This window comes from Molossus molossus, unplaced genomic scaffold, assembly GCF_014108415.1.
Source record: "Molossus molossus isolate mMolMol1 unplaced genomic scaffold, mMolMol1.p scaffold_m16_p_6, whole genome shotgun sequence".
In the NCBI taxonomy this organism is placed as follows: Eukaryota; Metazoa; Chordata; class Mammalia; order Chiroptera; family Molossidae; genus Molossus; species Molossus molossus.
The window spans coordinates 23312704-23339181 of record NW_023425399.1 but is presented as its reverse complement, the minus strand read 5'-3'; the positions used below and the strand labels follow the sequence as shown (position 1 = coordinate 23339181).

At 38.7% G+C, this 26478-nt stretch overlaps 1 protein-coding gene across 3 annotated transcripts in view; it reads left to right on the top strand.

Annotated features, from left to right (window-relative positions):
• The window catches only part of TPX2 (TPX2 microtubule nucleation factor), a 57819-nt gene that overhangs the window by 19361 nt on the left and 11980 nt on the right, over window positions 1-26478 (top strand). For 2 of the 3 annotated variants that reach the window (XM_036245519.1, XM_036245518.1), the window contains 8 exons: window positions 827-946; window positions 9022-9148; window positions 14139-14267; window positions 17443-17564; window positions 18768-18919; window positions 20166-20337; window positions 22548-22689; window positions 23334-23550. In XM_036245519.1, the coding sequence (XP_036101412.1) occupies window positions 827-946; window positions 9022-9148; window positions 14139-14267; window positions 17443-17564; window positions 18768-18919; window positions 20166-20337; window positions 22548-22689; window positions 23334-23550 (1181 nt within the window). The remainder of the gene's footprint in view (window positions 1-826; window positions 947-9021; window positions 9149-14138; window positions 14268-17442; window positions 17565-18767; window positions 18920-20165; window positions 20338-22547; window positions 22690-23333; window positions 23551-26478) is intronic. The other variant, XM_036245517.1, reaches the window with a different exon arrangement.

Below are 26478 nucleotides of genomic sequence, written 5' to 3'. Positions count from 1 at the left end.
CTTCACATATCCTTGTTCCACTGCAACCCTGAGGAAATGGTTGGGTAGTTATCTCTTTTTCAGAGTTTTTCTTTAAAACAAAAAAAGAAAACATTAGCATAACAATACTGTTAAATACAGTTTGGAAGAAAGAAAATCTCACTGTTTTTTCTAAACCACCTTAGTTGTACTATATTACTTTCTAATTTCTTCCAGATAATCACATTTTTTTACACAGTTGCAATCAGTGTTATTGCTCAGTGTTGCTGGGGCTCACCACAATCTTGACACTTCTATCAGGAGGCTGTTGGTAGAACAGGCATTTCACTGCTTTGTGCTGACTTTTGGGCACAGCAGAACCTAAGATAAAATTCTTGCATAAAGCCTACCTCTGTTGCTTCCTCACATATCCTACACTCCCTCTCACTGTCCCAGTTGAGGAAGAACTTCAACTCAGACTGTAAGATGTCTCTTGTAAGCCCTGCAGAGCATGGTGGCTACAGTTTTCTTTAGAAGGAACATGGTGTATTTAGATGGTAGATAAGGCCAGTTCGTGCTTGTATGGTTCTAAATGTGAAGCAAGGACAAGGAGCTATTCACGGTGCAAAGTCTGCACTTCTTTTCTGTAATACATTGTTCTATGTTGCCAGTGTTTCAGTGAAAGTTTTTAGTGTCTGTCTCTGACGTACAATGTGTACTCATTTTTTTTTTTTAAATCACTAGAGCTTTGCTTGTACTTGCCAGATGAGTTTGAAGTACACTGGTATGGGGCTTTAGGCCTCATTTTAAGTGCATGGCACTGACTTATTTTGCTTGTTTCAATGATGACACTTTTATTTTTTCACAGAAGAGAAGGCCAATTTGGAGAATAAGTTTCCTGGGAAGAATGGGACAGGGCTTTTTCAGGACAGAACTCCTATGAGAAAAGCAAATCCTCAGCAAGCTATTGTGACACCTTTGAGACCAGGTAAGAGAGAATATGTTAGTAAAAAGCTCCTTGGCAGAATGGTGGGACAGTGTATTAGAAGCTTGAAGGATCTGAGGGCTCCATCCCTTGGTTTACTATTGGTAAAATGGGCTAATTCATTTCATACTGAGTGTGAAACTAATGATGTGCTACACTTTTTAAAAAAAAAAATCTCTTGGAATTTAAGCTAACATAGAATTTGATTGCCAGATACATAACTTGTGTGTGTGTGTGTGTGTGTGTGTATGAGAGAGACAAGTTTTAACATAACATATGGGTCTGGCTGGGAAATAAACCAGTAGGAGAGAAGAATACACTGCTTTATATTATACAAGAATTCTTTGAGTCATCTGCCTAAATTTATTTTATTTTTTTAAATCTTTATTGTTGGATGTAAAATGTATTACAGATGTTCCACATTTTTCCCCCATTGACCCCCCTCCTCCCCACTCCCGCCCCCCTCCCACCTTTTCCCACACTATTGCCTGTGTCCATTGGTTATGCATATAAGTTCTTTGGCTTATTTCTTCCTACCCCCGCAACCCCTTTCCCTTTGAGGTTTGTCAGTCTAGCAATGAATTTGTACTTCTTAATCCCTTCACCTTTTTCACCCAATCCCCCAACCCCCCTCCCAACTGGCAACCAACAAAATGTTCTCTGTATCTATGAGAATGTTTCTGTTCTACTTGTTCATTATTTGTAGATTCCATTGTTGATAGATATGTATTCATTGCCATTTTGTTTATTCATATATTTTATCTTTTTCTTCAAAAAGACCCTTCATCATTTCATATAATAACGGTTTGGTGGTGGTGAACTCCTTTAACTTTTTCTTTTCTGGGAAAGTCTTTATATGTCCATCGATTCTAAATGACAGCTTTGCAGGATAGAGTAATCTTGGTTGTAGGTTCTTGCTTTTCATCACCCTGAATATTTCTTGCCACTCCCTTCTGGCCTGCAAAGTTTCTTTTGAGAAATCAGCTGACAGCCTAATGGGAACTCCCTTGTAGGTAACTAGCTGCCTTTCTCTTGCTGCTTTTAGGATTCTCTCTCTGTCTTGAACCTTTTGCATTTTGATGATGATGTGTCTTGGTGTGGGCCTCTTGGGGTTCATCTTGTTTGGGACTCTCTGTGCTTCCTGTACTTGTATGTCTGTTTCCTTCACCAAGTTAGGAAAGTTTTCTGCCATTATTGTTTCAAACAGGTTTTCGATTTCTTGTTCTCGCTCTTCTCCTTATGGCACCCCCAAGATGCGAATGTTGGCATGCTTGAAGTTGTCCCAGAGGCTCCTTACACTATCCTCATTTTTTTGGATTCTTTTTTTTTGCTGTTCTGATTGGGCATTTTTTGCTTCCTTATATTCCAAATCGATGGTTTGCTCCTTGGATTTACGTACTCTATTACTGAAGCTGTGTAAATTATTCTTTATTTCAGTTGATGCCTCCTTCAATTCTAACTGTGTATCCATGATTTCTAACTGATCCTTTTTTATGCTCTTGAGGCCCTCCCTAAATTCACTGAGGTTCTCACTAAGTTCATTGAGCATCCATATAAGCAGTATTTTGAACTCAGTATCTTTTAGGCTGCTTATCTCCATTTCGCTTAGTTCTTTTATTGGGGTTTTGTTCTGTTCTTTCATTTGGGACCTGTTTCTTTGTCTCCTCATTTTGGCTGCCTCCTGTGTTTGTTTCAGTGTATTACTTAATGAGAGGTATGGGGCTGCTGAGACCAGATGCTGCTCGTTTGAAAGAATTTAGGAAAACCTGAAGCAGGATCCAAGACAGGCCAATCCTATGGTTAAGCAAGTGGCAACAGCTTGGGTGGGCTTGAAAGTTGGGTGGGGCGGGGCAGGGCCTCAGGGAGTCACCAGGGCAGGGCTGTCAGTGTGAGCCAGGTTGCTGGAGTCCCAGATACGGCTTCTGTCTGCCGCCCCCAGGGAAGGGGTCACCAAAGGAACAAAGGCCTCTTACACACATTTGTGCCAGAGAAAGCCCCCTCTCCAGCCCTCGCTCCAGTGCCAAACAGCTCAGTTCTTCCCTGTATGAGTCTGGTGCCTGCCTCTCCTCCAAGCTTAGAGGGAGCGAGTCCGAGACGTTTGCGCGCGGGCCCTTTAAGGAGCTGCCTGGGGCTCCAGCCGCTTCAGCTTCCCTGAGCCTCAGTTCCCGCTGGTTTTTCTAGCCAGAAGTTATGGGGACTTCTCTTCCTGGCACTGGAACCCTGAGCGGGGCACCTGGTGTGGGACGGGGACCCCTCAGTCCTCAGGAAGGATCTTCCCAGCCGCGGGAGCTTCCTGATTTTTATCCGCCACACTTGGGTGTGGGACCAGCCCATCGCGCCACCGCCGCCCCTCCTACCAGTCTGGATGTGGCTGCTGCTTTAATTTCTTAGTTGTAGGACTTCCATTCAGCTTGATTTCAGGCGGTTTTGAATGATGGTTGTTCTGTAGTTTAGTTGTAACTTTGATGTGGTTGTGGGAGAACTCCATACCGCGTTTACCTACGCCGCCATCTTGACCGGAAGTCCCCATCTGTCTGATTTTAAAAGATGATTGACATTAAAACTGGATGTTACGAAATCTGTAGAATATTGTCTATTTGATCAGAACAAAAGAGGCATTCTTTAAGAGGTCATAAATCCTCAAAGATTATTTTTTTTGGAAGTCATAGCTATATTTAGATATAATGTACATGTTGCAATTCACCTACTTTTCTTTGTTTTTTTATAGTATGTTCATAAGAGTAGTGTGCAGCCATTACTACAATCAAGTATTATTGATTTTTTTTCTATTTTATGGATCTCCATTCTGATCTTTATTATTTCTTTTCTACTTACTTGGGGTTCAGTATGCTCTTTTTTTTTTTCGTTTAGTTTCTTAAGGTGGCACCTGAAGTCATGTATTTGAGATCATCTTTTTTAATGTGTTTACTGGTATAAATTTCCCTTTACTGCTATAGTGCAGTGATTTTTAACCTTTTTCATCTCATGGCACACATAAGCTAATTCTAAAATTCTGTGGCACACATATTTTTTGCTGATCTGTCAAAAAATAGGTATACTTTTTATTGGTTTACAAAAAATAATATTAATAGTAATTACTTGGCCTTTTTGATCCAAAGTGAATTTTTATTTTTATTTATTTTTTGAGAATTTATTTTAGAGAGGAAAAGAGAGAGAGAAACATGGATGTGAGAGGGAAACATTGATAGGTTGCCTCCCCACAACCTGAGTATGGGCCCTAATCAGGAATTGAACCTGAGACTTTTTGGTGTACGTGAATACACTCCAACCAACGAGCCATACCGGCCAGGGCTCCAAAGTGACTTTGTATAAAATCAGGTGCCTATAGTTATATATAAGAATTTCTGGTACCAATAATTAACCAATCACACGATAACATAACTAATAAGTTGCAACTCTGTTATATGACCTATATATATTTATGGTTCAAGTCAGGGCATTCACACCAGATGGCTATTGTTGTGTTGGTTGTTATCTTATTTTTTTTTTTTGACAATCTGAATGAAAAGAGGTCAGTACCCCTGAGTAGACAGTCCAGAATTGCATGTTTTAAAAACTTCTTGCCACACACACCGATTAAAAATCACTGCTTTAGCCCTGGCCAGTTTGGCTCAGCGGTTAGAGCGTCGGCCTGTGGTCCGGAGAGACGCGGGTTCGGTTCCCGCTAAGGGCACGTACTTCGGTGGCAGTTTGTCCCCGGCCCTGGTTGGTCGTGTGGGTGGCAGCCACTCGATGTGTCCCTTCACGTCGATGTTTCTCACTCTCTCTCCCTTCCTCTCTCTCCCTCCCATTCTATCTGTACAAAAATGGAAAAATATCCTCGGGAGAGGATAAAAAAAAAAAAAAATCACTGCTTTAGTGGCATCCCACAAATTTGATATGTTGTGTTGTAATTTTCATTCCGTTCAAAATACTTTAAATTTCCCTTTTGATATTTTCTCTGACTCATTTTTAAAAAATAAGTTTTTATTGATTTTAGAGAGAGAGAAAGAGAAACATCAATTGGCTTCCTCCTGCATGCTCCCTACTGGGGATCAAGCCTGCATGTGCCATGGCCGGAATCAAACCAGTGACCTTTTGGTGCGTAGGACGACACTCAACCAACTGAGCCACTATGGTTAGGGCTCATTTTTTTGTTTTAATGGAGATATAATTGACATAAAACATTGCATAACTTCAAGGAGTACAGCTTGATTTGATACATTTATATATTGCAATGTGACGAACAATCCACCAGTGTTACTCCGATTTCCCATTTCACTTATACTCATTTTTGTTTATGTGTATTAAATTCGATGCAATTTTATCACCGGTGTAGATTCATCTACCACCACAGTCAAGATATTGAACAGTTCTAACATCATAAGGAGCCTTGTGTTGCCCTTTTATAATAACTACAGTCACTTCCCTCTTGCTACCCCTTCCCAATTCATTTCTATATGGACGGATTATGCTACTTGGAACCCAGTCCCTAAATAGAGATAGGATTGCCTGATGTTGGGTCATGTGATATGGCACAAACCCTGGCAGCAGGCCAACAATAAATAAGGATGGTTATCTCTTATGAATTTTAGATCTCTTATCTCTATCACATCATGTAATTCTTTTCTGTTTTGAGTAAAATTAAGATCTAGTCTCTTAGCAACTTTGAAGTTTACAAAACAGTATTGTTGACTATAATCTCTATGCTGTGCATAGATTTCCAGGACTGATCTACTAATTGCAAGTTACTTATGTGTTACTTACAAATATCTGCAGGGGTTATAGAAATAGTTTCTGTTACTGATTTCTCAATGGATTTAATTCCATTGTGGTCAAAGAACATACTTTGTGCCTGGCCAGTGTGGCTCACTGGTTGAGCGTCAACTCATGCACCAAGAGGCCTCTGGTTCCATTCCAGGTCAGGGTACATGCCCAGGTTGTGGGCCCAATCCCCAGTGGGGCGCATGCAGGAGGCAGCCAATTGATGTTCTCTCTCATTGATGTTTCTGTCTCTCTCTCTCTCTCCCCCTCTTCCTCTCTCTAAAATCAATTAAAAAAAAATTTAAAAAAGAACATACTTTGTTACTTGAATCCTTTTAAATGTATTGAGACTTGTTTCGTGGCCCAGAAGGTCTGTCTTGTTCAGTGTGTACTTCAAAAGAATGTGTATTCTGCTGTCATTGGGTGGAAAGTTACATAAATGTCAGTTAAGTCAAGTTGGTTGATAGTATTGCCCAAGTCTTCTATTTCCTTACTGATCTTCTAATTGTTCTATCCATTATTGAAAGTGGGGATATTAAAGTCTTCAACTGTTATTGTTGAATCATTTATTTCTTTTTTCAGTTTTGTTAGTTTTTTTTTCTTTTTATATCTGGGGCTCTGTTGTTAAGTACATACATGTCTATAATTCTTATACATCTTCTTGGTGAGTTGACTATAACATATTTATGTAAAAATTTTTACTGGAATACAGCCATGCATATTAACATATATATATTTTTGTAGCTATTATAATGTTACTGATTTTTCTGTCCACTTCCTTCATCAATTCAAGAGAGAAGTATTACATTTTAGACTGTAATTATGGATTTGTCTATTTCTCCTTGTAGTTTTTGCTTTGTATTTTGAAGCTCTGATATTAGATGTATAAACATTTAAGTTGTATGTCATCTTGATGAATTGATCATTTTATCATTTTGAAATGATCTTCTTTGGTAATATTCTTTGTTCTGAGATCTACTTTGATATTAACTCCAGTTTTCTTTTGATTAGTGTAAGTTAGGTCTTGCTTTTTAAAATTTAATGTAATCATCTCTGCCTTTTTTTTTAACCTGATTTTTTTCCTTTGAATTATTTTTTTTATAGATTTTGTGTGTGTGTGTGTGAGAGAGAGAGGGAGAGAGATAGAAACAACGATGTGAGAAACATCAGTCGGCTGCCTCCTGCATGCCCCCTCTTGGGGATCGAACCGCATCTCTCAGTCCATGGGGCAATCCACTGAGCCACACCAGCCGGGCCATCTCTGCCTTTTAATTAGGTTAAATGCCTCTATTGTAACCTTGATATAATATGCTATCTTTTTTGTTTGCTTATTCGTTTCCATGTCTTTTCCTTCCCTTCAAAAATTTTTCTTTTGGCAATGAGCCAAATGTTTGTTCTCTGGACTAAATAATGCATGCAGTATGTTTTCATGGCTTTTTCTCCCCTGTCATATAGTTGGGGTTTTATTCTTTTATCAAGGCTCAGTTCATAAGCTATACCATCAAATATTATTTCTTCATGAAGCTTTTACTTGATTATTTCTTTTTCAGTATTCTCATAGTACTTTTTTTTCTGTTTCTCTTTATGATGGCCATGGTAACATCATAGTATTTAATGATAAAATATCTTTTTCACCCTCCCACCTCTGTACCACTTCTCTTTCTCAAATGCTACATTTTTTATCTCTTACTGTTTTATATTGCAGTTATACCCATAATGTCTGGTAATATGATTATATTCACAACCTTTACATTATTATGGTTATGTAAATATTATTCAGTGACAGGTCAGTTAGTGTGATGTGCAACTGCATTTCTTCTTGTTCCTCCTTGGTTCTCCACAGTTTTAATGTCGTAGCCTTGGGGCCATATAAAGATGATCCTGACGTTAAGGTCAGATAGATTCTCTTTTCTTTAAGGTTCATCAATTACTTAAGTTTTTGTCATTCTTTAGCATATTGGAAAATGATCCTTGGAAGTTATAACTGCTTTTTAGGGGATGACTTTATTTTTCTTAATATCTTCTTCTTTTTTTTAATCCTCATCCGAGGACATTTTTCCATTTTTTGTACAGACAGAGTGGGAGGGAGAGAGAGGAAGAGAGAGAGAGAGGGAAACATCGATGTGAAAGGGACACATCGAGTGGCTGCCACCCGCACGACCAACCAGGGCCGGGGACAAACTGCAACCGAGGCACATGCCCTTAGCAGGAACCGAACCCTGGTCTCCCCGGACCACAGGCGGACGCTCTAACCGCTGAGCCAAACCGGCCAGGGCTTTTTCTTAATATCTTCTCAATATCTTTGTTGACATTTCCTGGATCCTATCTCTCTTTTTTTTGTTGTTGATCCTCACTGAAGGATATTTTTCCATTGCTTTTTAGATACAGTGGGGGAGAGAGAGAGTCACATTGATGTGAGAGAGACACATCAATTGGTTGTCTCCCTCACAACCCCAACCGGGGTGGGGATAGAACCTGCAGCACAGATACCTGCCCTTGACCTGGAATCAGACCTAGAGACGCTTCGGTTCTTAGGCTGATACTCTAACCACTGAACCAAACTGGCCAGTGCATATGTCTATTTTATTTGTCCTTCATTTTGCTGGAGTACATCCTCAGGGATCTTCCCAAGATTAGGTACAGGAGAAGATAATTTTGAGTTCTATCATGTCTGAAAATAACATTATTCCACCTTCATATACAATTGAAAATTTGACTTAATATAGAATTTGTAGATTTAAAAAAATTTTTTTAACTACTCTGAAGGCATTGTTTTTGTTTTATCTTCTATATTCTGTGTCATTGATGAGAAATTCATCTTACCCTATTTTTCTTGCATCTTAGGTGGTTTCTTTTTCTCTGTGGAAGCTTTCAAAATATTATCTCTTTAAAATGTCATGAGGGTGTGATTGGGATGTTTTTTTTCTTAGGTGGTGCTTTAGGCTAGCAAATAGGCAGATCCCTGGATGCTTTATTTTTTATTCAGCCAAAGAAGCTTTTATAAATTGGTTTTCTGTTTAACATTTCACTAGAACCAAAGGTTCCGTTGCTTAGGAGGGGGCTGTATGTGTACACGCACACACACACAAAGAATTTTCAATCCAGAATTCTGTATTAAGTCATGTGTACAGGGCAGGGCAAAAGTAAGTTTACAGTTGTGAGTACGTGAAACAGATTTTATTCTTGTATCATTATTTATTAATTGTATTTTCCAAATAAACAACTGAAAACCTACTTTTGCTCCATCCTGTATCTCTCTTTTTCAACTTATTTTCTTGGAATTTAAGTGCTAACTAGTTTTTACTCTCTGGCAGTTGAAAACACTTACTACAAAGAGTCAGAAAAAGAAAATCTGGAGCAACAGTCCATTCCCTCAAATGCTTGTTCTGCTGTGGAAGTCAAGGGGACCACCTCAAGAAATACTCCATCTCAGCCTCTGAGGTAAGACCGTTTCAGGGTCCAAAGTAGTGATTATATTGATGTTCAAAGAATAGTTACTGGACAGAGCATCTAGTAGGTGTTCCATACTTTATTAGATTCTTTATGTTACCTTATTTAATTTTCATAACATTTATGAGTTGTAGGTAATATGTTTAATTTATGGATAAGGGGTCAGAGATACTAAGTTGATTGTCCAAGGTAACTTTATTTCAGAGCCAGGATTCAAACTGCTCAGTTTGGTTCCGAAGCCCTTGTTGTTTGCACCACCACCATGGGTTGTGATTTTGTTTTTACAGTTATTTGACAGATTTTTTTTTTTTTTTTAATTTACCTCGTTATAAGTAAATTTTTTAAGGGCAAGTAGCCTGTATCCCTAGTACTTAATGGTGTCTGGCTGGAGCAGAAGCTGAATAAATGCTTGATGAATGAACAAATGGATGGATGGGTAGATTAACCTGCAATATTGCACTAGCAATCTCAGAACTTTCAGCATCTAAAAATTAACTACCCACCCAGAATTTAAATTGCAGGACTATTTATTGCTTTATACTTTGACATCACCTAGAATATCCTCAAGGAAGAGGAATGGCAGAATATTTATAATATTATTGCTCAGAAGTAATGAAATTACCCATTGCAAAGCGTTATGCTGTCATAAGGGCATCACTTTTGAGGATGGTATCACATAAGCTTATACTAATCTTTTCTGGTAAAGAAGCCCATTTTATTTTATTTTAGTTTTTTTTTTTAGATAGAGTGGAGGGGAGAGAGAGGAAGAGAGAGAGAGAGAAACACTGACGTGAAAGGGACACATTGAGTGACTGCCTCCCACACGACCCAACCAGGGTCGGGAACAAACTGCAACCAAGGTACATGCCCTTAATGGGAACCGAACCTGGCTTTCTCTGGAACATAGGCCGACGCTCTAACCGCTGAGCAAAACTGGCCAGGGCAAGAAGTCCATTTTAATCAAAGAATTCTATGAAATCTCAACCAGCTAGGTCTATATCACAGGAGTCTGAAGAGATTTCTGTTGGTTCATTCTAGGTTTCTGTTCCATGTTTAGATTGTGAAGTGGACCTATGGAAAAGAGACCTGGTGTCTTATAGTTTCCTTCAGAATCCAAGAAAGTGTTAGTGCCGTGGCTTCTCTGTTTTGTATATGTATATGATTACTAAAATTGTTCGTCATCCTGACTGAATTCTGGAATGCTTTTTGGAAATGATGGTATGACAGAAAGATAGCTGCTGTCAGAGTCAGAAGACCTGGATGTTTTGTTGTTGTTTTTTAAAGGCAGGTACCCTCTACTATTAAAAGCCTCAGTTTACTGAGAATAAAGGAGCTAATTGTAAGAAAGGACCAAATAAGATAATATGTGACAGTACTTTGTAAATGATAACACGTTATGAAAATGGTAAAACATTACAGCCATTATCTCATATATTAGGTTTATCTTCGTTCAGAGATGCCTAATTTAGAAAGGATCAGCAGATGGAATAAGATGGTGTACACAGTCATACAAATTCCCTACTATTTTATTTTCACATGGTTTAGATGGATAGGCAGAAAGATGGACAAAACTCATTTGACACAGAAGTTAAGAGTCAACAAGACCTTAGTCAGTAATAATAATTTTGCCATGGAGGTGTTGTCTTACCACAACAGTGAGAACAGTGGAATCAAATAGAAACTCACTTTCCCATGTATGGACAATGATATATGACTAAGATAGTACTGCAGGCCTGTGGGGAAAGTGGTTTTTTTCTGTTGTTGGTTTTTGTTTAATTTTTTTTTTTTTTTTATCCTCACCTGAGGACATTTTTGCATTTATTTTCAGATAGAGTGGGAGGGGAAGAGAGAGAGGAAGAAAGAGAGTGAGAGAGACACATCAAGTGGTTGCCACCCACATGACTCCAACCGGGGCCAGGGACAAACCGCAACCAAGGTACGTGCCCTTCGTGGGAGCCGAACCCAGGACTCTCTGGTCCACAGGCTGATGCTCCAACCGCTGAGCCAAATTGACCAGTGCTTGTTTAATTTTTTTAACTTTCCTTCATTAAATGCTTGGACAATGGATATCCAAACAGAACAGAATGAAACTTGGTTTGTACGTCACTCTGTATAAAATAGTCACTTCTGCCCTGGCCGGTTTGGTTCAGTGGTTAGAGCGTTGGCCTGTGGTCCAGAGAGACCCAAGTTCAGTTCCCGCTAAGGGCACGTACCTCGGTTGCAGTTTGTCCCCAGCCCTGGTTGGGTCGTGAGGGTGGCAGCTACTCGATGTGTCCCTTTAACGTCGATGTTTCTCTCTCTCTCTCCCCCTCCCACTCTATCTGAACAAAATATGGAAAAATGTCCTCGGGTGAGGATAAAAAAACAAAACAAAACAAAAAAAAAGTCACTTCTGGGTAGATTGTAGATCTAAATGTGAAAGCTAAAACTCATATGAGGAAATGTAGGAGAATATAGTTATGACCTTAGAATAGGGAAAGATTTTTTGCATAGAATATACAGAAAAGCACTAACCGTAATGTGGGGTGGGGGTTGTTGGTATATTTGAGCACCTTTATTTAATCAAATGACACTATAAAGAAAGTAAAAAGAGCCCTAACTGGTTTGGCTCAGCAGTTGAGTGTCGGCCCTTGGAAAGGAGGCACAGGTTCAATTCCCGGTCAAGGGCACCATACCTTGGTTGCAGGTTTAGTCCCTGGCCCTGGTTAGGGTTGTGCGGGAGGCAACCAATCTATGTGTCTCTCTCACATCAGTGTTTTTTCTCTCTCTCTGTCTCCCTTTCTCCTACTCGAACTGAAAATCAATAGAAAAATACCCTCGGGTGAGGATTTAAAAGAAGAGTGAGAGAAAGTAAAAAGATAATTCCCCATAGTGGGAAAATATATTTGTAACATAAATTTACAAAGGGATCATATTTAGAGTATATGAAGAATCTCTACTAATCAATTAGAAAAAGTTTGGTAACCCGTAGAAAGCAAGTAAGAGACTTGAATTACTTGGCACTTTATGAAAGAAGATAACCAAATGGCCAATAAATGTGAAAAGTTGCTCAGTCTCACTGTTAATCGGAAAAACAATCAAGGTTCTACTACATACCAACTAATATGGCTAAAATTAAATAATCTGACAATACCTAGTGTTCGGGAGGATGTAGAGCAATGCAGACTCTTATAAATTTGCCAGTGTAAGCATAAATTGGTACAAGCGCTTTGGAAAACAACTTCAGTTGTTTTCATACATGTCCTATGACCCAGCAATCTTATGACTTAAGATACCCAACAGCAACATGTGTACCACTGCACCAAGAGACATGAGAATCAACAGTAGACTGGATAAATAGTGGTACATTCCTGCAATGAATGCAGCATTGAAAACAATGAATTGAAGCTACATGAATCAATGTGGTAAAATCTCACAAACAATAAACCAGACAGAAAAAAATACTTGCAGCAGCCTGATTGCATTATGTAAAGGTTTTTTTTTTTTTTCTTTCCTAACTACTATACCATGTTAATGGAATGCATGCTTATATGGTAAAATGATAAAAAGTAATGATTACTATAAAACAAGTCAAGATAGCAGCTGTTGCCAGTGTTGTGTTTCTTAGTATAGGTTGTGATTTTATGAGATTTCACTTTGTAATCATTTAACTTAATTTTTGTTTTGTGTACATTTTGGTATATGTGTTGTATTTTAACAAAAAGGGATGTGGTTAAAACAAAAAGAAAATAAATACTATGGCTAGTTTCCAGGAGATCTGGTCTCTAATTTCAATTCTGATAGCAATTAACTATATAACAAGGTCAATCAAGTCACCATCTTTTTTTACTTTTCTCACTTATGAAAGAAGGGAATTCTCTTAGGTGATTGCCAATGCCTTTAAAAAAAAATCTGGCTCAGCGGTTGGAGCGTCGGCTTGCAGTACAGAGAGACCCGGGTTCGGTTCCCACTAAGGGCACGTACCTCGGTTGCAGTTTGTCCCTGGCCCTGGTTGGTCGTGCGGGTGGCAGCCACTCGATGTGTCCCTTCACATTGATGTTTCTCTCTCTCTTCCTCTCTCTCCCTCCTGCTCTATCTGCACAAAAAATGGAAAAATGTCCTCAGGTGAGGATAAAAAAAAAAAATCTGTTTTGTTGAGGTGTAATTTACAAATACCAATGCATTTAAGTACCGGTATTTTATGATGAAAATTTGTTTTATTTTTAATTTTATTATTTTTTGTAATTCTCACCTGAGAACCTGCTTAGAAAGATAAAGGGGGGGGGGGTTGATATCCACGGGAAAGAGAAACATTGATTCGTTGTTTTCTGCACTTACCCCTACTGGGGACCGAACCTAAAACTCAGGTATGTGCCCCCATCAAAAATGGAACCAGAAGCCATTTGTTTTTTTTATCCTTACCCAAGGACATTTTTCGATATTTTGTTCAGATAGAGTGGGAGGAGGAGAGAGAGAGAGAGAGAGAAACATCGACGTGAAAGGGAGACATCGAGTGGTTGCCACCCACATGACCCAACCAGGGCCGGAGACAAACAGCAACCGAGGTACGTGCTCTTAGCAGGAACTGAACCCGGGTCTCTCCAGACCGCAGGCCAATGCTCTAACCGCTGAGCCAAACTGGCCAGGGCCCATTGATTTTTAGATAGAGTAGAGGGAGGGAGGGAAGAGAGAGAGAAAGAGAAACATCGATTGGTTGCCTCCCACACAGCCCCAACCGGGGCCGGTCAATGAACCTGCAACCCAGGTAAATGCCCTTGAGAGGGAATCGAACCCGAGACCCTTTAGTCTGTAGGACGATGCTTTAACCATTGAGCTAAACCAGCCAGAACAAGAAGAGATTAGTTTTTAGAACTGAAATAATACCATTAAACATTTTATAGCCTTTTGTAGTTTGACATATTTTCACATTTCTGAAGAACATTTACATATCTGTAGTAGATGTATTCATTTCAGATAAATTTTGTCAATTCCTTTACCACAGGAGATCTGTTAGACTCTCTGCTCAGAAAGATTTGGCACAGAAAGAAAAACACCATGTAAAAATGAAAGCCAAGAGATGTGCTACTCCTGTAATCAGCAGTGAAACTCCACCCTCCAAAAGAATGAAAGTGTAAGTAGCCACAGCTTGTCACTTGGCATAGTTTTACCTCTGTTGCTCCTATGGTTAATAGCAAGTAGAATATATGGTGCTCTTATTTTTATCAGTTAGTAATGTATTTTACCTGTTCAGCTAGAGTAGTAGTTTATAGAGTAGTTAGTTATTTGCTTCACAAAAGGTTGCTGTTGGCTGTGGGTCAGTGGCTGAACAATGCCAGGGCAGAATCTTTGTGAGCGTTAGCTTTTATTTCTTGTTTTTCAAGGTGGCTGCTCTGTTTCTTAGCTTCTTCCTTGTGCTTGTTGCCTCATTGCCACAAGATAGCTGCTATATCTAGATATCACACCCAAGGTCAAGAGAAGAAGGAGGCAACGGAAGAGGGGCAGCACCCATATCAAGAAACTGAAATATTTTCCAGAAGCCCTTGTTATATCTCAGTTGCCAACTGTGTCATGGATCCTTCCTAGTTGCAGTAGAGATTGTTGATGCAAGTACAATGCTTTTACCTTTGTACATTATAGCCCCAAACAAAATTGGAGTTCTATTAATAATAGAACAGAATAGATATTGGGAAGACAACTAGCTGTGTGCCATTTGTGCATTTGATGATGAGCAGTTGGAATCCCTTCTACCCTCTTGAACCATCACTGGACAACTCTGATCTTGACTTCTATTGGTATTCTTAAAGTTTACCCTTTATAGCCATTACTACATATGATCTGGTGATACTAGTGGAAGAATCTTGTGGTTGAGTCATACTTGTTGGCCTAAAGAGTGACAAAATGTAAGTCATATGTGGTAGATTTGGGGAGGAGGCTAGAGCAGGGTATGCTTTAGGGAATTAAGAGGATATTTTTTGTTCTTTTGAACTCAAATTCTAACAATAAAAAGAAGCCAGAAGAGGAAGATAGTAGTGCTTATCAAGATACTTCTGGAAAGAATGAGTCTTCCCCAGAGAAAGCTAAGGACAGACATACTGTGCCTTTATGCCACCTGTAAGGCATGCTTCGTTCCTGAATTTAAACATTAGAATCAATAAAGTAAAATTACAGATGGGTACATGTCCTGTGTGTTTGATGTGCATGGAGCTTGGGAAACTCCTAAGGCTATAATCGTGATGAAGTGAATTGTTTTATATCCTGGTGGGGGCTCAAGTCTTAAATGTTGGGGAAAATATACTATTAAACAACATAAAAGAACTGTAAAAGGAAAAAGTAAAGGTCTTACTACCTACATTGAATGTTTTATTTTGTTAAGCTCCCTTTTGGTCCTTATTCAAATAAAATATATTTGTGCAATCAGTATATAAACAACATTTGGGCTTGCTTTATTCACTCACCATGAGACTTTGATTTATTTTTTTCTGTTCTATAAAATCTTCACATTTATCCTTTTTTGGTAGATAGTTAATATTCTCATTATATTTAAATATCTTCTGTTGAAAATGTAATTTCCAATTTTTCACTATTATAATTAGTCAGTGACCATCTTTATAGGCAGAGCTTTTTCTTTTGGTTAGTCTTCTCAATGACTAGTTTTATGTCTATTGATATTTATTGCCAATTTTATTTCTGAAATGAATGTATAGGTTTGAAATGCCATTAGCTTTGAATGTTTTTATTGCCTTGTCTTATCTTCACGGAATTCTTTTTACTTTAAAAAATGTTCCCACCCTGGCCAGTGTTTGGCTCAGTTGGTTGAGGGTCATCCTGTACACCAAAAGGTCACCAGTTTGATTTCTGGTCAGGGCACATACCCAGGTTGTGGGTTCTGATCCCTGGTTGGGGTGTATACAGGAGGCAACTGATCAGTGTTTCTCTCTCCATCCTTCTCTCTCCCCCTCCCTTTTTCTCACTTCCCTCCCTCCCTTCTTCTCTCTCTCCTTTCCTCCCTTTATCTCTAAAAAAAAAATCGATAAAATCATTTATTTTTTTATTCCTCTCCTGAGGATATTTTTCTACTTATTATCAGATAGTGTGGAAGGGAGAGAGAGAGAGAGAGACAGGGAGAAACTTTGATGCGATAGAGCCACATTGACTGGTTGCCTCCCCCACAACCCTACCAGGGCCGGGGATGAACCACAACTGGGGAACGTACCCTTGACCGCAACTGAACCTGAGACTCATTGGTCCATGGGCCAGTGCTCTAACCGCTGAGCCAAACCGGCCAAGGCAATAAAACATATTAAAAAAAGGAAATGTTCCACATTGCCCTGGCCAGTGTGGATCAGTGGTTGGAATGTCAGCCTGCAAACTGAGGGGTCACACGTTTGATTCCCTGTCAAGGGTGCATGCCTGGGTTGCAGGTTTGATCACCGTCCCTGATTGGGGCTCGTGCAGGAGGCAACCAGTCTATGTGTCTCTCTTATATCAATGTCCATCCACTCTCTAAAAATCAGTGGAAAAAATATCCTTGGAAGAGGATTAACAACAAAAGAATTTTACAAAATGTTCTACATTAATTGCTATATTGTCAATGGCATTCAGTTATTTAAATTTGTATTTGCATGATTGCTGACAACATTGTATTACTATCATTGTAACACCTTTTCCATATTTCCTCTTGGATGAATTGTCTGTTTCCTTTTCCGTTTATTACTAAGAATGGCTACTGTACTGGAACTTTTACTATGTGTCGGATACTTTGGAAACATTATCTGATTTAATAGTCACAAATATTCTGTGATGAGTATATTCCTCATTTTATAGTGGAGAAACCTAAGGCTCCGAGAAGTTAAATCATTTTGTCAGGATCACATAGGCAGAAAATGAAAGGATAGGGCTGGGATTTTAAACTCTCTGGCTTTATTCCTAAGTCACCGTATATATTCTGTATATATTTACCTTTTGCCATATTTGTTGCAAATATTTTCCCCATTCTACTGGCTTTTTAATTTTTTTGTAGCATAAAGCTAATCATTATATAGTTCAATTTGTGGATCTTTTATAGTATCTTCTAGTCTGTTTTAGCCGTTTTCTGAAAATTTGTTCAATGTTTTGGTGTAAATTGTTCATCTGGATTTTTTTTTCATAGATTAATTAAATCAGTATGGCTCTATTAGATAATACTTTTTGTTTGGATGATTATTTTATCTCGGTTTAAAAATCTAATCTATATAATACTTTTAGATTATTTTGAATTATCAAGCCTCTTTCTTCTTTCTTATATCCTTTATTGATTTTCCCTTTAGACAGAAGATTCTAAAAAGTACTGAGGAGCAAGAGTTGGAGAAGAGCATGAAAATGCAGCAGGAGGTGATGGAGATGCGGAGAAAGAATGAAGAATTCAAGAAACTTGCTCTTGCAGGAGCAGGTCAGCTTGGCTCTGGTTGAGTCTGGTTTATGAGGGGTGCTTCTCATAATCTTGCTAGGGTTTTTTTATGTCTCTATAGTAAAAAAGGCTTTCTTGGTCAGTAGTTGGCATAAAATAATGTGTTTATTTAGAAGGCTAGACGTGGGTACCATTTATATCCCAATTATCATTCCCTAGAACATTTTACATACATTGACCTTTTCTTAGAGCATGGTGTTCCTCTGTCTCTATCTAGAAGTCATATCCATCTTTTGAGGCCTTTTCCCATGAGGACTTACTTCATTTCTTCAAGCAGAATTAATTTCTCCTTTCTTTTCCTCCTAATTCTTTTTCTTTGTATTAGAAAAAAAAAAAGGAATTAGGTTTAAGAGAGAAGATAAAGCAATTGGCTTGGCCATTTGTTTTCCCATTTTATCCTAGGCAGAGGAAGAGAAAGCTGAATGTATTCAATTGTGGCTGTGGGAGCTGAAGGAGTCAGAGTTCTGCTTTGCTCTGACATAGAGTTGTTATTGGTGGAGTTGAAGCTATAAAGCCCTGCTTACTAGGTTGAAAAAAGCATCCTGGAGTTTGTAGGGTTTCCCTCTTAGAGGTGTTAAGTGTGCTTTTAAAGTCAACTGAGAGCTTTGCCTATCAAAAGTATTCTAGCCCTGGCCGGTGTGGCTCAATAGTTAGACTGACAGCCTGTGCACCGAAGGGTCTTGGGTTTGATTCCCGGTGAAGTGCACATACTTAGGTTTCAGATTTGATCCCAGCCCTGGTTGGTTGGGGCAAGTGTGAGAGGCAATCAATTGATGTGTCTCTCTAACATCGATGTCTCTCTTGCCCTTCCCTTCCCCCTCTTCCTTCTAGTCTCTCTAAAAAATACCAGTGGAAAAGTATCTTTGGGTGAGGATTAAAAATCAATAAATTCTAGTTACTCTGTGTCTTCAGACCTATGACCACACCTGGGAATTGGGATTTTTCTCCCCTGTGCTACCTCTTTACAGTTTGCATCTGACTGAAGGGCCTCAAGTCCAGCAGTACTCAACTCAGTGAATAAGGCATATCTGTTAGTGTCCTTGAGGACTGTTTCAAATACTGGGTTTGAACAAAGTTAGATCCATGGTAATAGAAAGACCAAACGGACTGGATAAAAGGGGATTTACTGATTAACGTTCTCTATCCTTAGTGTTACCTCTGTGTTTTACCCTTCTCCTCATTCAGGGCAACCTGTGAAGAAATCAGTGAGCCAGGTAACCAAATCAATCAACTTCCACTTCCGCACAGATGAGCGAATCAAACAACATCCTCAGAACCAGGAGGAGTATAAGGAAGTGAACTTTACATCTGAACTGCGAAAACATCCTCCATCTCCTGTAAGTTGATGGACTAAATGAGTATTCTTCTTACTAATTCAGTGAGGATTTTGGTTGTAGCATTTGTGGTCATTTCTTACAGTAATATAATTGAATTAAGATCTAAATCCTCACTTTGCTTTCTGTTAGCTCTGTGCTCTTGGATGAATCATTGTCTCTTTGGGAACCATCTTGCCAAGTTGCCATGGAAACTGAATTGAGAATGTATATAAAACACATAGAATTATGGCTGGCAAATTATAAGCACAGGCTTGTTATAGCTTGTGCTGTTACAAAATTCTTGAACAAACCTTGTTTGCCAAGCTGAGTACCAAATATAATAGCATTTATGGGGAAAATGGGGTTGGGGCAGACCTCGTAAATCCTGTGCAGTTTTGTTACCAGAGCACTAACAAAAACAGTAACAATCCTAAATAAAAATTCTAGTACTAAGAATCTCTACTTGCAGTTTCAATCATCATCATTATTGGTTGAAGTCAGTCTTTCAATCTTAAACCCTAGGGTATGCTTCTTACTTTTAGATGTAGGTTCTGAAAGAGTTTTGTTTCTATTGAGAGACCAATTTAATCAAAATTAGTGGTCCAAGGAGTAGGCTTCTTCGTCAGTCAATTTGGGGGAAGGTTGTGTGAGAGTCTGAGTCAGGCAGCTGCCTGACCTGATCCACTCCCAGAAGTTTAATCATTTTGTTTGTTTTTTATCCTCACCCGAGGACATTTTTTAATTTTTTGTTCAGATAGAGTGGGAGGGAGAAAGAGAGAGAAACATCGATGTACAAGGAACCCAACCAGGGCTGGGGACAAATTGCAACCGAGGTTCGTGTCCTTGGCGGGAACCGAACCCGGGTCTCTCTGGACCACAGGCTGACGCTCTAACCGCTGAGCAAAACTGGCCAGGGCTTAATCATTTTTTAAATGGGATTGAGGATGGGGTGCCTTTTCAGTTATTTTTGTTCCCTCTAAATATAATCAGATTTGCTTTTGATTGTTGCAAAATATTAATATACTTGTGAATAATCACTTTGTGTGTATTGTTGAACAATTTGCTAAGTGCTAGATTCTTCTTTTTTTTTTTCCCGAAAATGGGAATAGACTGGTTATAACCCATGCTCAAAGACGGACAGACTTAAGAATAATAATATTGCTTTACATGGGCCCTTTTTCTTTTGATTCTCTCTGCTGAATATGTGACTAGTGGTAGATCTGAGCTTCTGCACTGTTTCATTTGGGAACAACTTCTTTCTTTACAGGCCCGAGTGACTAAGGGATGCACCATTATAAAGCCTTTTAACCTGTCCCAAGGAAAGAAAAGAAAATTTGGTGAAACAGCTTCTCCATATGTGCCTATTGCACAGCAGGTCGAAGCCTTCTATAAACGAACCCCTAACAGATATCACTTGAGGAGCAAGAAGGATGATATTGGTAAGATATCAAAGCTGGCTGGAGTCTCCTGTAGAATTCTTTTTGCTTATGTTGTAGGCACAAATTTGCCTTTAGTTGAAATCCTAGTTTTTGAACTAAAGTATAGCATGTGTTTATATTTGCAGACAATTAATGTATTGTTGAGCATTTCTCAAACCACCCAGTTATCTGTCCACTTATGTACATCAATCACCTTCATCCTCCTGGTTAATAATGGACCAAGGGAAAGCAAGGTTACCTGATGTGTTATTGTACATCAAGGACATCTTTGCTATGTGTCAAAGTATCCCGGTACATTTTTACTTAACTGTAGAAAATGAAGGTATTCCATTCATTCAAGTTTGTGTGCTTTTTGTTCAGTGATTCAATTAGTTTTTTACCACTAAAAACCGCGTACTTTCTTGGGCATAGAAGTGAACAAAATGGTCTTGGTGCTACTCAACATCAAGTGTCTAATTCAGTGAGAGAAATAAACTAGTAGATTATTACAAATTATTGCAAGTGCTGTGATTGTGGAGGGAGATGTCAGAGTTAAAGGATGTGGAAGATAGGTAAAGTGTCTCTGCATGCTGAGAAGTTTCTGGCAGAGAGAAAAGTTGAAGATAGAAGAGAAGATAACCATTGGTTAGATCCCTGCACAGATAGGTAGAGGAGGATACTTAGCACAGGTGGAGTGATCATTCTTTGAAAGGGGGATGGAAGAGTGAGAGGAATGAGTGCAAATGCTGATGGGTATGTAGATTTGGTGGTGAACAGATGAGAGGATTCTAATCTAATAGTTTCTATTTTTATAAAAATAGTTACTACAAAAAGGAAGGTAAAGAAGTTTGAGAAATAAATAAGAAGTCGTATAAAATAGTTGTCTAGAGTATAAGGCTAGCATTATGGATAAAGTAGAATCTTGTTGTTTTGCCTTTGAAGGTCTCACTTTTTTCTGCCCTTGCATTGGCATTGTTTAGTTCTATATCAGGTAGCCAGGCAATTTCCTTTAAGTGTAGCATTTCTTGGGATTATGTTATTCCAGTAGCCGTTTGTCAAATTTTATGTTAATGAAAGTAAAATATTTTTTTATCCTAATGGAAATTTAAATATTAAATATGACATTTAGAGTCTGATATGTCTTGCTCTTATAATCTTAGTCCTGGTAAATAGAAATAAAAATTACTTCCTGTAATTTTTATTTAAAACTTTTTTACAATTATAGCTAAATAATGGTTATAGGTATACTTGAAGGCTGGCTTATTTAGAAAAGAAATAGATTTGTGCCCTGGCCGGTTTTGCTCAGTGGTTAGAGCGTCGGCCTGCGGTTCAGAGAGACCTGGGTTCAGTTCCTGCTAAGGGCATATACTCAGTTGCAGTTTGTCCCTGGCCCTGGTTGGGTCGTGTGGGTGGCAACCACTCCATGTGTCCCTTTCACGTCGATGTTTCTCTCTCTTCCTCTTTCTCCCTTCCACTCTATCTGAACAAAATATCGAAAAAATGTCCTCAGGTGAGGATAAAAAAAGTTTAAAAAAAGAGAAAGAAATAGAGTTCTTTTCTACCTTCTTATGTGATAAGATCTAAATTAGAGGACTCATTTTATATAACTATGAATAAAACTGCCACAGTTACCCCTGACACAGCAAATCAGTATCTTCTATGAGTAGTAGTAATGGTCTCTTTTTAAATTTTTATTAATTTATTGGGGTAATGTTGGGTGATGGTCTTAATATTGATACTTTGACATAGTTTTTTTTTACTTTCTCCACTTGACTTTCTGTGAGAAGTAGTCTTGATATTTGATATAAATGCTTTTAGGGAGTTTGTAAAATTTGGAATTATTACTTGGTCTTTAGAAAGGCCTTATTTTAAAGCTGGAATAAGTAAAAATCTTACTTGTCAATAACAAGCAAAATAGTTGGCATTGTCAATAGAGAGGGGCAGTACAGGCCGATGCAGTGATAAGGAATTCATAAGACATAGGTGGTTTTTAAGTTCAGAAGATAATAGTAGGGTTGACCCAAAGGCTACCTTTGTCATACCCTTTAGTAAAAAGTGATAGGGAAGAAGGGGGACTGCACATTTGTCAGGTTGACTTATGTGAATTGAGCTGACTGTGGAGGGCCAGACATTCTGTGGTTGGGCATCTCTGGGCTGCCAAGGTAAGTCATCACCTACAGGTAAATGGGGTCTTGGGGAGCCAGATGAATGTCTGTGATCCCTGTTTACAGCTCTGTTACCCTCCAAATCTGCTGTGGCCAAGATTTCCAGAGACCCGCAGACTCCTGTGTTGCAAACCAAACAGCGCACAAGGCCTGTGACCTGCAAAAGTGCAGCAGATCAGGAGGCCGAGGAGCTCGAGAAACTGCAACAGTAAGTAGCACTGGCAGTATTTGAGGAAGAGTTCTAACAACCTGCCTACTCTCTTTTCAGTTCTATATGGGGACATTTGCTATTTTTCATGCCGTGAGAATTTACCGCATTTGAGTTACCAGCTCTGCAGGCTGTGCCCCTTTCTCTGTAATTAAAGGCTTAAAAGTGGGAATATGGGGATATTCTGGAGTGTAAGCTGGTGGAAAGCTACTGCAGAGGTCAGGGTGGAAGAATTTACTTATGATTCCAATTAGGGAGTGTTCTCTGAGGTTAATTTAGGTAGATCCTACCTTTGCATGCCTGACCAAGGGATTGTTCAAGGGAGAAAACTGGAACTTAATATGGTTAGCACTGGAGTTTGTCTCTCGTATCCTCCTTCCATTTCTTTTTGTACTTCTTTTGAGAAGGCGAGCTTCCTCTGTGAAGAGAAACCCCAGTCTTTAAAGTGGTGGGAATGTTAGGACTGTCTTATTTATTCTTTGTTCTAGAGGTAGAGATAATGGCTCTGGAGAGAAATTTTTCTCTGCATTATGGCTACACTTAATAATTATTGTTTTTCTGTTTTGGTCTACTTTGTTGTTTATGTAGTTTTTATTTTATTTTTAAAAATGTTTGTGGTTGTCATTTAAACTCTCACCTTACAGATATAAATTCAAAGCACGGGAACTTGATCCCAGAATTCTTGAAGGTGGGCCCATCTTGCCCAAAAAACCGCCTGTAAAGCCACCCACTCAGCCTATTGGCTTTGATTTGGAAATTGAGAAAAGAATCCAGGAGCGTGAGTCAAAGAAGAAAGCAGAGGATGAACACTTTGAATTCCATTCCAGACCTTGCCCAACCAAGATCTTGGAAGATATTGTGGTAAGAATGGTTGAGGCCCGCATGCTGGCAAAATTATCCTGCTCATGACCAAATATCCCACCCACTTATATATATGCTTGAATATATACTATGATCAGAGTATCATATTAGGAGTTGTAGGTGATAAAGAGACATATCAGAGTTGGATTTTGCTCTCAGGAAACAAAGTCCAATAAGGGAGACAACATGTATAAATAATATAAAATGAGACAGAAGTGTTCTGAGAGAGATGACAGTTAAAAGTACTATAGGAATTCAAAGGAGATAATGATTTCTTCCAAGTGGAAGGTTCGGGAATGATTATGGGAGGAGGAAGCAGTCATTGTCATCATCATGATGTTTCAATGTCATAATAGCCGAGTATGTGCCAGGCACTGCTCTAAACCCTTTTCGGACATTAAGCCATTCATTTTGATCATGGCCCCTCCAGGTGATTTACTCTAATTATCGACTGAGATAGGGCAGTTGAGGCACAGAGAGGTGAAATAACACAGCTAATAAATGGTGGAGCAAGGCTAAAAATCCAGGCACTCTGGCTCCAGAGTCCATGATCTTATAAAATGTTATTATTTTGCCTCTCCATTATATGGTAGAGTTTGGACTTGAAGAAATGCAAATGAAATGGACTCACAAGGCATTCCAGGCAGTGGGAGTGACAAAAAAGCCTGAAGGTAGTAAACATGGGACAGCCACTGGAAACTGAATGGGTTAGTTAAGCTGGAAAAAAGAAGTCTATATATCAGGAGGAGCAACTGGAAATGAGATTTGAGAAGTGGGTTAATTTATTTTGATGATGGGGATGAGATACCACAGTCCAAGAATAAGTAATGGAGTCCAGCACTTGCATACGTGCAAAGATGGTTTTTTAGATGAATTTCTATGCAGATAAGGAAACACCCTCTTTTCTTGGTTTGGATCGACTTACGTTCAGGTACTAAAAACGCTGCTCTGTCCTCTTTTTTGCTTGTCCTTCAGAGTCACCTTGGTTTCAGGTGAAACTGTGCACCAGTGTATTTATTACCTTTGACCGAATACTTAACTTTTATTCTATTTTCTTAATCTAATTCTGAAGCAATTTGAAGTTATCTTTTCCAGGCTTTAAAAAACATCATAAATGTGCCCTGGCTGGTTTGCTCAATGATTGGAGTGTCGGCCTGCGGTCCAGAGAGACCCGGGTTCGGTTCCCGCTAAGGGCACGCACCTTGGTTGCACTTTGTCCCCGGCCCTGGTTGGGTCATGCAGGTGGCAGCCACTCGATGTGTCCCTTTCACGTTGATGTTTCTCTCTCTCTCTCTCTCCCCCTCTGAACAAAATATCAAAAAATAAATAAAGTAAAAATTAAAAACATGATAATGCTTAGAAATGGTTCTTCCCCTCTTCACATGCCATACCTTTCGGTTGAGAGCTTTCTGCATATGACATTTCTTTTCTATTCATGATGTGTGGTTTTTTTTCCCCTTTTTTGCTATGGTGCACATGTACTATAAGGTCAAACTCTATTACACCAACTTTAAAGAAAACTCTTCTCGTCTAAGCAACTGGGCTGTAAGAGTTGTGCTGCCTTGGCTGTTACCCACTGAGCAGTGTTCTGAGTACAACGAGGGAAATGCAGATTTTATATGCAGACTTCTGAATCCTCGAGCCAGAAGGACTTGCTCAGTGTTTTCATTTTACACATGAGAAAAGCGAGAAGAAAATGACTCCATCAAGGCTTCTGTAACATTCATTTGGCACCTTGCTTTTAGTAACATCTTCTCCCAAGCCCCTGGCTTTCCCCCTGCTACAACTTTTTATGTTTTAATTTAATTAAAATACCACCCTTTCAATTTTTGCTATATCTTTGTGTCTCAGATACCAATATTGACTTTATATATTCTTAAAATCAACTCATTTTTAAAGTGATTTTAAAAGAAACATTGAAATAATTTTGTAAATGAAAAATTAGTAATTTTGCCATGAATAACAATAGCTACTACTTATATAAAGCTTATTATGTGCTACATTTTATTCTAAGCTTTTTATATAATAACTTAATTCTCATAATAACTCAGTGTGGTAAACACTATAGGTAGGTAGTATTATCAGTCTGTTTTATGGTTAGGAAATATAGAGGTTAAGTAACTTGCCCCAGATAACTAATTAGCCAGTGCCAGAATTAGGATATGAATCTAGATAGTATGGTTCCAGGGTCTGTATTCTGGGAACATTCTTGAATAAAATAGAAAGTTCTTAAGAAAATATGTGATTATTTAAAACATAAATTCTATATCCCACCTAACTCCACTTTTAGAAACATTGATTTCGGAAATTGGTTTGGCAGTTTGTTATACTTTGGAAATACTCAGAGGAAGTATTAAGTGAGGGAGGGTGACTAGAATTCATTCGGAGTTAGTTGAGATCTTAGAGTAGTGTTGTACCAGGTTATGTCTTGTTAAGAATTTTGGATAAACAAATCAGCAAAGCACTAGGTTAAGTAAGTATGAGACTGAATTGAAGTGCTATGCTGCAGGCAAGTGTTTGCCAAATCCAGCTGGTTCTCAGAATCCTCTGGGGATCTTATTACGTAAACAGATTCCTGGGCCTCACCCTTGGAGTTTTTTATTTGTTAGTGCAACATAGATTAGAGAGACCCCAGTGAAGAATTTAGTGTCTGACACACTAAAGCAGTCATATTGTTAATAGTAACAACTGTTTTATTGCATGCTTACTTTGTACTAAGTGTTTTGTGTGCATTATCTTATTTATTTCCCATAACAACTCTTAGGAGGTAGGTTCTATTTTCATGCCTCTCTTTCAGATGAGGAAAGAGTCACTAAGAGGTGTCTAATATGCAGAACCAGGATTTGAACTGTCATCTTCTTAATCACTATGATCCTACCCCACACTGCTGTTACCATTGTTTACTTTGGCAAACACAGTTTTTGAGTT